The sequence below is a fragment of the Thunnus thynnus genome, chromosome 4 (assembly GCF_963924715.1).
Source record: "Thunnus thynnus chromosome 4, fThuThy2.1, whole genome shotgun sequence".
Taxonomy (NCBI): domain Eukaryota; kingdom Metazoa; phylum Chordata; class Actinopteri; order Scombriformes; family Scombridae; genus Thunnus; species Thunnus thynnus.
Window position 1 is genome coordinate 13,976,493 of NC_089520.1, and position 16,295 is coordinate 13,992,787.

The window sequence follows — 16,295 nt, forward strand, 5'->3', positions numbered from 1 at the left end:
CTTTCACTAAATGTCTGAAAGTTCTCACAACAATCATATAATGGCTTTAAAGTGTAGAGCTTTGGGTCTTCTTCTCAGTGTTTTGGAGTGAGTCCCAGCAGAAGACGACAGAGTTACAGTAGAGTAGCTACAGTGCCATGCTGGCAGTGACGGCAGCTAGGACGTGGCCCCTCACAGCTCATCAACCTGAGCCTGTGTTTATGGAGGCTGAGAAAGATGGGGCTTTGCTGGAGGACCAGGCATGCCTGTGCTGGATTTGGGATGCAGTCCTGCTGTCCTACACTGGAATGTTAATTAGGTGAGCTGAGCAGAGAAGAGGTGACCCGTCCCGTTAACCAGCCAACCCTTCCCCAACAACCAGGAGGGGGATTAAGCCCAGTCAGCTTGTGCTCTGCATATATGTGCTGATCTGGATGTCAAGCTATATTGACCAGCACTGACTGATTGAGAGAGACACTACAGTATATGTATATAATGTGACAGTACAGACCCCAGAGAAGTTATTGCATCTTTCTCTATTTTCCGTGCACTTTCGCAACTGCAAACCCATCAGCTCACCAGTTTCTATCTCTTAATCTGGAGTGATGCCACTTACACAGAATACCGCAAGAACGCTGTTTACAGCTGAAGCAACACAGGGCGCAAAATAACAGTTCAGACCACTTAAGAGTTTCAAAACTTTTCTTCTTAACTAAACAAGAATGGCGAGGTGACACTCCTCTTCTCAGCATCCAAATAGTCAGACACCATCCACACAAGTACAGAAATATTTAACAGTCATGCATATGAAATAAACAGTGCATACGAGGGCCACAGAATCAATGCTTCCACAGGATGGTCGAATAAAGTCACAGATATAGTTCTGTCTCTTATGTTTTACATATCCACAGCACTACATTTTTGCTTACTTAACGTAGCATTTTTACAGCTTCCTTTTATGGTGCCAACTGATCAAGTAGTCATTGATACAATCAACTAAATATTATAAATAAAAATAATCCAGATCCAGTTTATTGTGTATGAAAGAAACAAAAGTAGATGTCAAATATCTGAGGAGTCACAATTCAAGGATTTTTGCTTTTGATGGCCTGCTGAAAGCTACTTTGCTGTTAATCAAATAGTGACCTCTAGAGGACACTCTTTGGGTGTACAGTGCTAAAATCTACTGCAGGACACTACACCAGTGGAATTTTGAGTGTGGAAAAATATAGAAAATATGTGTCAGCAATATGTAAATCAACATCTGAAGGTGATCTGTTGAAATAAAAGCTGACTTGTAACTTTTCTATTCAAACACATTGATATTTTTATGGGATTCATTTACTAGTTACACTATCGTTTCTCAGCCAAAAAACCTTTTAAGTCATCAAGTTACTGTTTTTTTTAAATGCAGTATCTATCAGATATATACAAGTTCAACATGACATCAGATTTTAGGTGGCTTGGCATATTGTATGCTACTCTTAGTCATCAGTAACATTTCCTAATGCTTACAATCTCAGTGGAACTGTCTGGATATAGATATGATGCACAATACAGATTAAGTTATTTACTTATTCTATTTACTTACTATTCCTAAAATTTGTTACATACCACAAACTGTAAGCAGCCTTCCCTAATTAGCTCTATACTATTGTTGGCATGAATAGTTACACCACTGCATGGGGGCAACAGTATAAACAAACAAATGATGAATACATACCAATCTTTCAGACTAATTTATTCAATTTGTCGCTTTCCAGCATATACAGTACTGTAAAAGGTGTGATAAAAGAAGAGATAACAAACATGGCAATTGTTATAATATTAATCACAATCATTATTGACTATAAAAGTTTTATAATGATTTCTTATAAATGGCAAAGTCATGAAATTAATTAGAATCACTCATCTAAACCAACATATTGTTATATGTTAATATATTGTACAATGGTGACTGCGTATAATCAGCACCTATATGATCTGTATCATAATTATGCAACATTAAAGTAATACATGAACACAGTACAAACATTGAGTTAGCTGTATAAAACTATTATACATTAATAACTGAGAAACATTTATAAAACATTTTTATGTGAGTGCGCACTGAAATGAGACTATGCAGCATACATTGGTCCAAGGACTACTTGTTACGTTTGGTCTGATTATAATTTGTTTATAATAACAAGCAACATACTTGAGACAAAGTATCGGGAGAAATAACACCTCTTCAGTTAGTAAGTCGGTTTGCATTCTTTGTAAATATGACACCATAAAAAAAAAAAAAGATAAAATGCTGCGCCGAACAAACAGTATTGGCACAATTTGAAACAAAAAATATCAGCTATAATTGCTCATTAGTACCAGCCCCTTAAAGACTACCTAAAATAGTGCCTCAGCGCATATTTTAAAAAAAGAATATAATAAATACAAATAGCATAACAGTGTTTGAAGTTCAAATAAGCACAGGATATAAATCCTGTCATGTACAGGACAATACCTCAACCATAATTATGTGATGTGGATTAAACCATCATCTCCCGAGCAGAGCAGCAACTGACTAATTTATTGATGGATCAAATGATCAGTTAATTAGAAGAAACCACCATGTCCAGTTCTTTGACTCCCTCCTGGCTGGAGGTGAGGCCACAGCTGCCTGAGAGGGGGCTGTCAGAGAAATGGCTAGCAGACCTGGGCACCGCGGCCGGAGAGGGAGGGGCCTGGGCCAGACCGGGCTTCTTAGGGGGGATGGGTGGAGGGTTGCCCCTCTCTGCCCTGGGGATTGTGGGTGATCTGATCCCCTGTGAAAGTGCTCCTGCGGCCCTCCCGATGACTGGAGACAAGGGAGCTGCCAGGCTGCGGTAGTCTGTACCGAAGGGTGAATTGTTCGGTGCTGTAAGTTTTGGTGTGATGCTCTGCTGGACGGTTGTGAAGCGAGACAGGACTTGAGTGACGGTGCTCCGGGCCATCTGCTTAACTGGGCTGGCTTCTGGGGAGGGACTGCTGGGCACGGGGGAGGGATCCTTTGGCGAGAGGGGAAGAGCTGGCTGTGTGGACTGGGGCTGAGGTTCGGGGTCAATGGTACCCTGGAACTTGTGACGAGCGGCGTGGAAGCGCTGGTTGATCCCAGCCTGGTAGGGAGACTGGTAGCCACTAGGACTCGGGCTGCCTGGTGGGCGTTTGGCAAGGACAGGCGATGCAGAGGGGGAGGAAGGGGGGAGAGTGGAGGCGACTGTACTGCAGGAGGAGAACAAAGTCTTGGTCTGAACTGGAGAATTGTCATTCCCATTTTGTAAGCTCTTCTCTGAGAGGGCGCTATTTGGACCGTTATGCCCATTGGTCTCCACTGAACAATGGTAACCGTTGACTTTTGGCTGCACAGGTTGCTGGTTTTTGTCTTCCTCAATGTCCTCGACCTTTATAGTGTCTACTGTCGTCTTTCCTGTAACGACTTTTGTGGCCCACTCCTTTCCTCCTGCCTCCACTGACGCTGTAACCGCCCCTTTGACTTCTCTCGTCATATTCACCTCCTCCAGCTTCCTCCTCAGCTCTTCTACCTGATCACAAAATGGGAGAAATATACATTTTAAGTAGAAATTTGGCTGTAAAATGCAAGCTCACTTTCTTTTCTCGCATTACTATTAGATGAAATAACTTCTGCTGCCACTTAAGCGATGAATGCGTCAAAGTGTTCACACCTGTTGTTGTAGCTGACAACAGTGAGCTTCCTCCTTCTTCAGCCGTGAGCGGAGCTGCTCTCGTTCCGTGTCAAACTCAGCCAGCTGCTCTTCTACTCTCGCCTCCATTCTCAGGGCTCTCCTCCCCTCGTCCTCCAGCTCCTTCCTCAGGGCCTGACAAGCTTCCTTTTCCTGAATGAGAAAAAGTCTGTCAGCCAAGAGTGAAAAATCTGACCAAGCCTGTAACACCCTGTACAAGGTTGAAGAGGAAAAACATTTGAAAAAGGGGAAAAAATAAATAAATTGCCAAACTTGGATTCAAAATATTAATACCTTGTCAAGTTTACGGCTCAGCTCAGTCAGCCGGTGACCCTCCTCAAGAGCCCTGGCACTTGCCCATTTGCACTCTTTGGCCAAAGCGCAAGAGAGTTGTTTATGCTGAGCCCGTTCTTCTTCTAGCTGGTCAGTAATCCGCCGCTGCTCTTTTTCTAATCGCCGGACCTGGCTCCGCTCGAATTCCAGCTACAAAGAGACATGACGTGTCAAATTTGTGAGTGCACTTCAAATCTTTCGACACCAGTTCTGCCAAAACTCTGCCAAGAAAACACTAGCCCCTATTTGATTTATATTGCACATTACGGACAAATATTTGCAGTGTGATCCACGTCATTATTAATTAGAGGGCACCTGTTGTTGTAAGCGCTCCCTCTCCTTCTCCAGGATGTAAGTGACATCATCTCCCTCGGCTGTGTCCTCAGCATGCCTCCTCTTTTCCTCCTCCAGATCTGCAATGACCTAAAACAAACACAGTGGGGAGACAGAGAGTCAGAAATGAAATCACATAAGTTTGGTCTGTTAAGTATTAAAAGTGCAATATATTTTTCATTAATGACACTAATGGTTGTTAAATGAGCTGCTGTCAGCATCCTGCTGCTTGTCCGTGTGTTCACACTCCTCCAGCATGAGCGAGCAGCGGCGCTAACATTAGCCAGCTAAAACCACAATATCACAATATGTTTCACATGCTTTGCAGTAATGTTAGCTTACCTGTCCAATTAGCAGACTCCTATTCTAAGCTAACGTTAGCTATTATTGCATCCTGTTGGCACAGTAAGGGGACGGGAGAGAGGGAAGGCACTCAGGAGCGTACATAAATGTCACATCCTTTGGATTTTCCCAGCAAAACCATCCTGCGTCCTTTACATAGAAATCAGTCCACAGACTGTTATAGACAACCGAGAAAGTCGGAGAAGGTCTCATTTTACTGTTTCTTCATATTCTGTTGATAATTTTAGTTAACGTTTGAATGTTTTAAACTAAATTTCTTGCATAATTCTTAGATATTGCACCTTTAACGCCCTTAAAAAGGGTATTTAAGGGCCTTTCAGATATTTGTAATATTTGATATTTAAGTGGGACTTCTGGAAAGCCACTGTGTCCAGCATCACAGCAAAGTTTTAAGATATATTTATATATATTCTATTCTAATGTATTTCATGTAAAACTACTGTAATATTACATGAATTTACAGTGATTGTGATCACACAGATTGGGCATGTTTTCCTTCTGCATATATTGAATTCATAATGAATAAGGAGACATTGACGTGTTTTTGTTTCATCATTATCTATAAATACACGTGTTCACACACTCAACTCATGTTCACATGAAACACAAGAACAACTGAAAATGTGAGTGAGAAATCAAAGTGTGTTTGTTACCCAGCAGCTCTGAAACATTTTTGGATGTGTGTGTGCCTAATCCATGATGAAAACAATGCTGTTTGTCTGCTGTTGCTGAAAAACATTTTGGGGACAAAATGTTTTTAAGGAAAAGGACAACTTAATCCTATTAATTTTATGTACCAATGTTTTGTTGCCAGCAGTGTTGGATTTTTTATTTTCATAAATTAGAAAAAAAAATCTTTACTCACACTGTGCTAACAGCATTGCACTTTCCTGACCCCCCCCCCCCGTGGTCTTTTAAATATTCTCCACCACTGATGCTAATTGTTATTTTTTTATGTTTCCCAGAAATGATGTTTTTAAATCTGCATAATAAACAAGCCCATTTCTGCCTCCCTTGATTAAGGACCACACATCCAGACCCACCCTTCTGTGCCTGCTTTCAGCTGCAGCCAGCTGGGCCAACATCTTCTCCTGCATCCTCCTGCAGTGGCTCACCACCAGTTTGAGAACCACCAGGGGATTAGAAGTGGAGGAGGAACAGCCAGGGTCCTTGTTCTGGCCCCCCATCACCTCACTGTCTCTCTGCAAGGCCAGGAAGGGGTCGCTTAGGTTGTACCTTCCATATCGCTCCTGGATGAACATCTCTTTTCGCTGAGCCTGAGGAGATGAGAGAGAGACGAGTCAGATGGCTCCCTGAGAGGAACAGAGATCGGTTGTTTTACAGAAATGTTGCAACATGGCTGTGGTACTGTATGTGAATCTTCTCTTGGATCACTTTTCTGGCTCATCAGCCTTGTTTCAGTCTCAAACATTGTGACATCACAACTAGTTTTGAGCCAATCGAGGGCCAGTATACAACCTAAACAATTGAGTGTGATGTGGAAACTGAAAGCCTCCAGTGCACATGCACTGAGAATGGACAAGAGAGATCTTGTGTTCAACAGTGAAACTTTTGAGATGAAATACATTTGCATATTCATAGATTCTGGATTTTGAGGTTTTTTAACAAGGTATTTGAGCTTTTTGTGCAAAAAAACATAATAGAAATAATGTATTACTCCAAGCAGAGGATTTTATATGTCCTAAAATGTGTCTGGAGGGGATATTTAACTGATCCCCTGACTTTTCATATAGCCTCATCATCAGGTCAAGGTTTTAATTTGTCCAATACTTTGGTAAATAAAACAAAAACAATTGTCACTGTTAGCATGTTGCTGGTGTTAGCATTTAGCTTAAAAGCACCCCTATGCCTTCATACAGTCTCACAGAGATGCTAGCACAACTGTAGACTCTTGTTCTCAACTTGGTCTACCTTCTCCCTTGAATTGCAAACTAGGGATAACACCGGTGTATAGTATACAATCAAAAGCAGCTTTTATACAGGTAAGTACAATTCAAAGTGCTTCACAGATGACTGACAAGCCAATAATAGGACAGAACAAATGTAGACAATAGACAGTAAAACAATTTGAGACTAATACACACGAGAAATAAAAAAGCTATGATAATAATAACAATAATAGAGTGAAATAAAAACTAGATTAAAAAAACAAATAAAATAGTTTAAAAAAATAATGGCATTCTGTTTCCATAAAATGGATTGGTCAAATCTAATCCTATCTGAGATACATTTTAGAAAGCAGTACAAGCCGCATTCACAGAACAGGCAGTTATGACTTTAGTTAACACATGCTACTGTCATTTCTCTCCCATTTAAACAGGAAATCGAAGACTGTGTGCATACTATGATCAATATCTGTAATACTAGAGCGGCAAATATGCAGTAGATAAAGGAAGGGGAAGAGATAGAGAGGAAATGCATACAAAATACAAGAGAAAATGTGCTAGCAGGAAGGAGGAGCAACAGATGGTGTGTGTCTGTCTATCTTTAGCAGGACAGCTGCTTTGGACTGGGCCTTGGCCAAGGCAGACCTGTTCTCTGTTTAACTCGTGACAAAGGAGGGATAATAGCAGCAAGACATTTCAGGTTCAACAGATGCCTTTGGGCCTGCCGTGAAAAGGGGCTTCAGTGTGTATGAGAGAGAGAGAGAGAGAGAGGAGGGCTGCAGCCGAGCTGGCAATGTGTCTTAGCAAGGTTTCAACAAAAGAGGATCAAGAGATTAGAGAGAACAGTATCCTCTCTGGCAGGGTGAAGACAGGGCTCCTGATGACTGATACCAAGATTACTTGAGAGGTTTAAAGTGTAGTCAAGAGTGTGGATGGGCCTGTAGTGCAATACGCGGCCATTTTGCTGTTCTTATTGAGCCTTTAACTACTGACTGTGTGGGTTGGTGTTGAGCACACAGTTATGCACAGGTATGACTCCCGAAACAGCATGATATTAGAGTGGAACCATGAAAATCACAACCTGGAATAACATTATAAGGAGATATGAGAGATAATTTACAAATAATTTGACGACAATGCATATAATTAAATTAAAAGTCTGATATTCACAGCAGTAATTGAGACATGACATTTAACTGTTAAAAACACCCAGATCCATAATGATATTGATCATCTTTAGAACTGAACAAGCCTTATTATTGTAAACAAACACTTTATGTAACTGAGTTTAACCTGCAAAAACTGATATTTTTGGCCTCTTAGGGGCTGCAGAAACAAACTAAACACAACACTGACATATTATCGCCCTTCAAGTTGATGTTGTTGGAAAACAGCAGCTTACAGAAAATTAATGTAAGTCTCTGTTTTGGTCTACACAAACTCCTGTGGGAAAAAATCGAGCTGCTTAAAGCTCTACTATGTTCTCTAGCTGAAAACGACAGAGATGAGAGCGGTGAGAGTGAACCAAAACAGTAAAGCTGTGGACCAGAAAACTAAAACAATGCTCAAGGGAACTACCGAGTCTGATGGCAATGCTCTGCAGGTTCATCTCTCCAAGCGACTCCTTTCATGTGATCCAACTTAAATGTAAACATATTGATTTATAACCGCTCTAACCCGGTCTTTTCTTAAAAATTCTTGAAAATACTTGCATACACATACAAGTGAGAATGATACAGACAGACAACAAGAGCTCAAACAATCTTCCCCAACAGATTAAAGGTTTAGTGATTGTCATCTTCTACGGTATTAGATCATCTGGCACAAAGAGAGGAGGGCAAGGCTGTGAAGCTTCGCTGCTGTTATTTGATCCAGTCCTCTGAGGATGGTGTGAAGGCGGATCAAACAGCATGCAGGGGTGAAACAGGAAAGCACACGGTGCCCGAGAGAATTCAAAAATGCCTCTCAAATGTGGGCGCTATCTAAAGCCCAATGACCACTCAGCACCTCAACAACCGTCTTGTGTGCGATGTAGGATATCAAGTGAATGTGGCATGTAGTCATGTCCTCACTATGTTTTAATACAGTTTTCCACATCTGACCTTCAGGAGGATGGTATGAGGAATGAAAAGTTCTAATGATCCACTTAGACATTTTATCAAAGAAATGTTATGTTCTTTCTATTTTGCAATGCATACCTGCGATTTATACAAATACTGAATGAAAAAAATAGCGTATCTTAAGCAAGTAAGATTTTACACTGTCCATAAATTTGTCATGGTTGATGAAGTCTTTAAAGAGAAATCTATCTACAGACTTGGCCTGCAGCCTATTCCTGTTCCCGTCAGAGACTGTCTGCTCTGATGTGTCACTTTACAGTCAAAGATTAAATAAGCTTAGATCAGGATTTCCATTCTTGACACGTACGTTACTCAAGGATATACACTCTGACTCACGTTGAAGTTGCATGCAATAGCGGCAGAAAGAAAACACTGTAACGGAGTGAATTCATTTGTAAGCCGTTTCACATACAGGAGAAAAGCATTTTGAAACATAAAAAGAAAAAAAAAAAACCTTACTCAATGTATTTTTTTGTGACTTTAAGAAGTTTCCCATTCCCAGGACTGTTCATTGTTTTATTTCTTATTTCATCTATTTATTCAGTCTGCACACATTTCCATAACTAGATAATTGGCTTTAAAATTCCCTGGTTTTTTTTTCGAACTCAAAAGACCTCTGTTACGCAAAAGTTCACTCGTAAACACAGACTCTGTCTCTCTTTCTCAGCTCCCTTTCCAGCCCCTTCAATGCACAGACAGACGTGCACTTCCCTAACACAAAAGGGAGGCTGTTTGCTTCTGCATCAATCCTCCGCTGCTGCAAAAGAGGCTAGAGGAAGTGAAAAGAGGGATTACAGGGAACATTTCTAACATTACTTAATACTTAACACCCAAATCTACCAGAGCTTATTCATTACAGCATACTGTACTATATACAATACCCATAAACATCCAGTACATGACTGTTATGCATCACACTCTACCCCCATTATTCATGCTTTTGTCTGTTGGCTGCAGTTCTTGGCAACCCAGGTGCTTTTGCTCAGGAAGCCGCCTTTGTGCCACGGCTACACTGGTTCAAATCCAGCTTATCTTTTGCTGACACATGCCTGGACTCTTTCAGACGTCCAATGTTGGCGACAAGATCTGTATAGTTCTCTGGGAAGGTGATATATGAACTTTTTACCCTAGAATCCGACATATTTCAGTGCTGCTTCGGCAGATCACTAAGTACACTGAAACGCTCATGCATGTAATTAATATGATCTGCATAAGCAGTGGATATTTGGAGAGAACTAATCATCGTAATCACATGACTGTGGATGAAATGCAAAGAATGCTACAGTGACTGACACTGAGTCCAATCAGTAGATGCATCTATTTTCTCCTATTTCAATGCTGTCCCGTCACCAAAGAACACACAAGGTAAACCTGTTTGAAGTAGCTCGATTTGGAAGCTCTAGTCAACGACACCGTGTTAACCCAACAGTTAATTAAAGGCTCATTTCCATGTTTGAGTCCCCTTTGAACTTAAAGTTAAGACACATACTCCTTCCCAAAGCAAAAGGGACTACTGGATCACTGCAGGGCTTTGTGTGCCAAATACGAGTGTTGCCAGAGACTAACTTCCTTTTGAAAGCCACAGCGTGGAGGGAGAAGTGAGCAGCTGCACAAGTGAGTCATAAGGGGGGGGAAAAATGCAGTAGATAGTTAGAATGCCAATGATAGTTCTGCGTAATTAAATATACAGGACCACAGAAAAACCACATCATTAACCTCGCATCCTGTGCTTACACTATATCCTGTAGAAAATCACTGATGAGAATGGGAGATTTTTAAAAATGCAAAGAATGGAGACTAAAGATTATTTTTATTATTATTAATGCTTTAACTAGACGAACAAAAGCAAACTGAACGGTTTATCATGTGAGAAACAGTTTATTTAAAGAACTCGACACTGTACGGTGTTATTACCATGGTGATGATTCGCTGTTAAGCTTAACATTTCTCACATGACACTTGGTGTGGCAATGACACGTCAGTCATTACCGACATGAGTAACACATCTGGGTGTACTTCTCTAATGACTGCACGTCTGTAGACTGTACGTCCTAGTGCAGGTTTGTTGTTAGAAAAACAAAAGGATTGTGTTTTTTTCTGATAACCATCTATTTTCATGTGAGGACGAGACCTCAGATTCCTTAACAGCAGAAAGGCGTGAAGTTGTGTTTTCACCTTGGCTAACTCGCTCTGAAAATCATAAATCCTGCACAGAAGAGTGAAAAAAAAAAAAAAAAAACTTCTGACTGTGCACGGCTGGATTTAAAGATTGAGCAGCTAACGTCAGTTTTCACCATGAGAGTTTTTATTTATTTTACTGCAGGTTAGTGACTATACCCTTAATTAAAGTGCCATAAGAGTTAACACTGCTGCATTGATCCAATCCCAGTCCTGAATGGGTTAACAGTATTTGCCGGTGGAGCCATGAAAGAAGCACAGCCATATTCCCCTCAAGCTCCAGTTAAGGCCAGTGTTTATTTGTTCACTCCTACTCTCGCTCACATTGAGTCATCAGGCACCCAGCGTGCTGTAACTCTTCTTGCCTTAGATGGCCAGATCCCAGGAGAGATGTAGGAATGTGGTCTAGACACAACACATGAACATTCAGAAGTAGGCTGCACTGTGCATTTTACACCAGGAAACACCGAGAGCATAACGGCTCTACAAATCTACCAAGTTCAAATCTTAGTAGTGAGAATGAAGTCTGCAGTGTATGCATTTTTTTTAGAAAAGGTGCAGGCACCTTTTTTGCAGAAAGGCTGCATCAATAAGTTGCTTATTCACTGCTCGCCTTTTAGTTTGTGGTTTTCACGACAGCGTCATGGTGACAGCGGTATTGAAAGTAATTCTTTATAAATGACAAAACATCCTAAAGACCATGCAGAGTCACTTAAAGCGTGAGTATGTGGCCCTGCAGCACACAGCACAGCACAAGACACAGTGTGGGAAAATAGCCTGACAATCCTTTAATTGAAATGCAGCATTAACCCCACCAAAGTAAGTCATCCTGAAGTTGGAACTAGCTGCTCCGTGTCAAACTGACAGTGTGTACTCTACATTGCAGTTATTTCTAAATGAGTTTATGTTCAAGTTCACCGGGGTGCGTCTATCACTAAGCTTTGAAGAGGGATGACTTATGTTGTTATGAGACCCATATCATTCACTTTTCTCCAGAAGCACTGACACAAGTTTGCTAAGAGCATTTTGGATAGATCGAGAGGAATATTAGCTTTACAGGCACAGATGGATGGCGTTACACATTTCCATACATGCAAAGAACTTAGTTTTTGGAGGAAATGGGTGCAATTAACCAGGTTACTTAGGTTAACTCTTAATTGTTCAACAGGCATTTAAGGTTTGTGTAGGCCCACCACCTGTAGGCTTGAAAAGTGTCTATTAAAAGTTGGTAGTCTGATGTTCAGTGATCAGTTTCAGCAGAGTAAAAATATCAGAATAGCCACAGAAACCTCGCAAACCACTACAGAAGCATGATCTGTTTCAACTGTCATATTCTTGCTTTTCACATATGACCGACATAAGCGGCTCACCATGCAAACTAGAAAGACGCTAGCCTTGTTGTGGCGAAAATATAAAGATTTGGAACATACCGAGCATACGCTACAAATGGACAGCGGGATATGCCACAGGAGTGGTTTCAGAAGTTTCTGTAGACAATTCTGAAACTGTCTTCCCCTGTGAAAACATATCACCACTGGAATTTATTGCAACTGACATGAATTCACCCTGACCACAGCCGCTGTTCTCTGTGACAAAACGACCAACTTTCAACAGTCACCGTTCATGCAAAGAGGGATGAATGTTTTTATATATTAAAAAAATTGATTCGGTACAGAATTACAGAAGATATCATAATTATGTTACCCGCTACTATGATTAAATACCTTTAGGGCATCAATGACCAGGTCCCGTGCCTCCAGCTCTCCCTCCAGGATGCTGAAAAGCATCAGCAACTCTGGCTTGGTCATACTCTCCATGTTCAGCTTGGACTGTGAGGACAAAGATGAGAGAAATGACTTGGTTGACAAATTGACTCTACATCTGGTTGTACTTAATTTTATTTAAAACTGATGCAAGTGGACAAAATGAAAGGTTTATGTTATTTTTATTCATATAAATAACTACTTGAACTGCATTTAATTTATTCTACAAGATTAATTATACCACTCCAGAAGAGGACACACTTAGAAACAATCAACCATTGCTTTGTTTGTTTTCCCACAACTATTTTCTCAGTTATTTAATTTCCTCTTAAAACAAAGCCTTGTGTTTTCCCCATTTTTCCTAAATCAGACATCCAGGCAGACATCTGATCTATCTGCTCTAACCCACTGATTTATGAGCTTTATGTGGATATGTGGTTATTATCTTAGAAGGAGGTAATTTTGAGGTGCAGAACCACTGAGCAAAAATATGTAGTAAAATATTTCTCCTGTATGGAAAGAAACTGAACAGGTTACACAATTATTAAAGTAAGTGCATTTGTTACTCTCAAGCACAAGGTGAGGACATTCACATCAAAATACAATCAAGCAAAAGAAAATAGCTGCCAGGCATCTTTAGCAACAGAATAATCTACAACTGCAACGGTACAACTAAAATGTTGAGGGCTATGTCTTCCATTAAGGTTGCTCATTTCATTTTCCTAATAGGTTTTGGATACATCTATTTATTTTCTAAACATATTTTTGTCTCAATGAAGTGACACAAACATGGCAACAATACAAGCTGACAGATGGATTGCATATCAAATAAGAGGCAGTTCAGCTTCCAGTAGCCAAGCTGCTCCATCATCTGTAAAGCTAATGCATAACTTAACCTTTAAATTCAATACTGAATATGATATCAAATCACTTTGTTTTGGTTTCCCAGTGCGTGTCCCATTCATAATGGTTACTGTGACGGTCATTCGGTGTTGGAGATGTGATGTGGTCTCTTTGTAGTGTCTCTGCACTCTAATCTCACAGCTGTGTTGGTTCTGCTGACAAGCCCTGTGGTGTCCACACCTTAAACATCCAACCGCGCTCTGACCAACTGAACGTATGCGGGCCCCTCTTTGAAATAAGATCAAAGCTGTTGATGTGAGTACACTAAGCATCCTTTTTTCAAATGAGAATCATCATGTGGGACGTGTAGGATAGATGAACACTGCGCTGGTTGACTACTTAATAACAAAAACGGTACTCCGGCTCGAATCACAAAAATATTTATTCTCACTTCTGTTTGCTGAGCTGTGATCCGCACCTGAAACTAGCATTCATTCAACAGAGGCAGCCCCTGCTCTGAGCACTCTGTGGTCACCACAACTTTCCACATCATGAAGTCATCAGGAGGGGGTGGGCTGCTCTCGTGGAGCACTGGTTGCATAATGAGAGACAGCAGCCACCGGCTTTTCACATCAGTGCTGGGAGCTACAATATTTCCCCGGCATCTTTCATAACATCTGCACCAGAGAAACCTGACTGTGAAAAGTGCTGTGACAGGAAAGTGCCGCTGCAAACGAGCACAATTTCAGCATTTAAACATACTGTGACACGTACATAGAGCCACATGCAGAAGTGAAAAGCTGACATAGCCATGATCATTTAGACTCCTTCCTCTCTGGCCCCGTGTGAACCGGGGAACAGCCCTGATCCCTACAGCAGCGTCCTCTCACAAAGAAGGCACACAGTGTTTTAAGTTCTGCCTTCACCAGCACTCATGGTCTGTGGCTTAACCACAGGGGCAAAATGCTAATTAAACGACATCATACACACCTCCCTTGGTTTTGGTTTACAGGCTCGCTTGCTAATTTCACAGGCCACTGTAATCACTGTGAGAAGAGTGTGTTATGAGAAATGTCTGGCCCTGCAGGAGCCTACAGTACATGTGTCATCATGCTCGTTTAGATCTTCATTTTGATATTACTTCACCTAATCCCCTGAGTTAGAGTTTGTAATCTTGAGGGCAGACAAACACCATGCGGTAGCCCGGGTAACACAAATATTCCCACACGTTCTGGTGTCTCCACTTCCGATGACGAAAGCCCTGCGTCCATAATCCTTTTTATCCCTGTTTGTTTTAAGCCCAGTCAGCCATGTGCCTCGTCTGCAACACTGTAAACTCATTAAAAACACACAGTGGCGTTTACTGCAAAAACATACGCTTTGCTGCAGTGCAGAGAGGCCCTCGGTTTGTGAGCAGCTGCTTGTGAAAAGTATGAGGGGAAAATAAAAATCCTTCTCCCAAATTATATCAAAGTCTATCAAAAATCCACTTTTTTTCCCCCTTTTTGGTTTGAGGACACTTCCTGAGTCAAAATGCTCATGTTCAATCTCAGCAAAATTGACACTAACAACAATTTCTGGAGTATTTTAGATTGTAATACAACCACACTTAGAATTATTATGAGTCTAGTTCTAGATGTGGGTACAATTTAGCAAACTGCCTTAAGAGAAACTTCTTCAGTGTGTGAAACTTTATCACCTCAACTTCTTGCTGCTTTTACTGAGACTTGAGCATGGACACAAAGGGACTCTGAAACCTCTTTGGCCCACATATCTTGCCATGAGATGAGGGTCAACTGAGGGGAAGTACCGTCTGTGAGGTCTGACTATTTCCCTTGTCCTGTTAGTCAGGACGACTGACCAGATGCAGCATGTCTGGATACTAAATTGGATTTGGTGGCCAACCTATTTTTTTGTGTAAGCCACCTACTTGCTCCCTCAGTTTGTTACTGAATGGCTTTACTGCAAGCTTGTCTTAAAGAAGATCATAATAAAAACTTATAAAGTAATTGTAAAACGCCGGAGTGTTGACACTGCTGCTACTAAACAACTGGAGCCTGAATAAAATAAGATATAAATAAGACCAAACAGTCATCAGCGTCTGACCACAGGAGATGACATCACTGTCGCTTTTCTTCTTCCTCGCTTAAAAGATGCTTGATGAAGACAAACAAAGCAAACATATCTTCGTGTCATCTGATGTTAAAAGGTTAAAAAGTCCAAACGGTTCGGCCTGCAGCCTTGACTAAAGTTAACGTTACTTCACATCATATTTTTTTCTGGTCTTTTACACCAAAAAAAGTAGCTAAGACACGATGAAACACTGTGAATTATCTCCTCTAACTTCACACCGCCGACACGAAAACGTTTACTTCAAGTCCTCTTACCTTCATATGGCCCTCTGAGGTCTCGGAAAACTCCAGCATGAACTTTTCTCCTGTCAGAAGATTTGTTTCACTTGATTTGCGTCCTCTTGATCCCGACGCAGCGGAACACTGGACGGTCAAGTACTTTATAACTGGCAGCCGAGTGAGCCAATAGACGAGGCAGAGCTCTGAGCGCTGACCAATGAGAGACGAGCTTCTGGAAAAAGGGGGCAGGGACAGTGACGTCCCACCTCCTGGATTTGGATGGATTTCTTTGTTTAGTATTTCTTGAGTCCCTGCCTCTTCTTAAAGAGTCACGTTAGGAACTTTCCGAGAGCTATTTGAATGACTTTACAGGTATTTTGTGGGCCGAAATGATTAAATATGACAG

The 16,295-nt window shown here is 41.1% G+C and overlaps 1 protein-coding gene across 1 annotated transcript; it reads right to left on the minus strand.

The window, feature by feature from the left end:
* Window positions 1-1,702: 1,702 nt before the first annotated feature.
* cttnbp2nla (CTTNBP2 N-terminal like a) lies at window positions 1,703-16,033 on the minus strand. Its single transcript, XM_067586812.1, has 7 exons — window positions 15,926-16,033; window positions 12,657-12,761; window positions 5,771-6,004; window positions 4,347-4,454; window positions 3,993-4,181; window positions 3,681-3,851; window positions 1,703-3,539 (listed from the first exon to the last, which is right to left on the minus strand). The coding sequence occupies exons 1-7, from the start codon at window positions 15,962-15,964 to the stop codon at window positions 2,571-2,573; spliced, it is 1,815 nt and encodes a 604-aa protein (XP_067442913.1). The 5' UTR covers window positions 15,965-16,033; the 3' UTR covers window positions 1,703-2,570.
* Window positions 16,034-16,295: the final 262 nt, after the last annotated feature.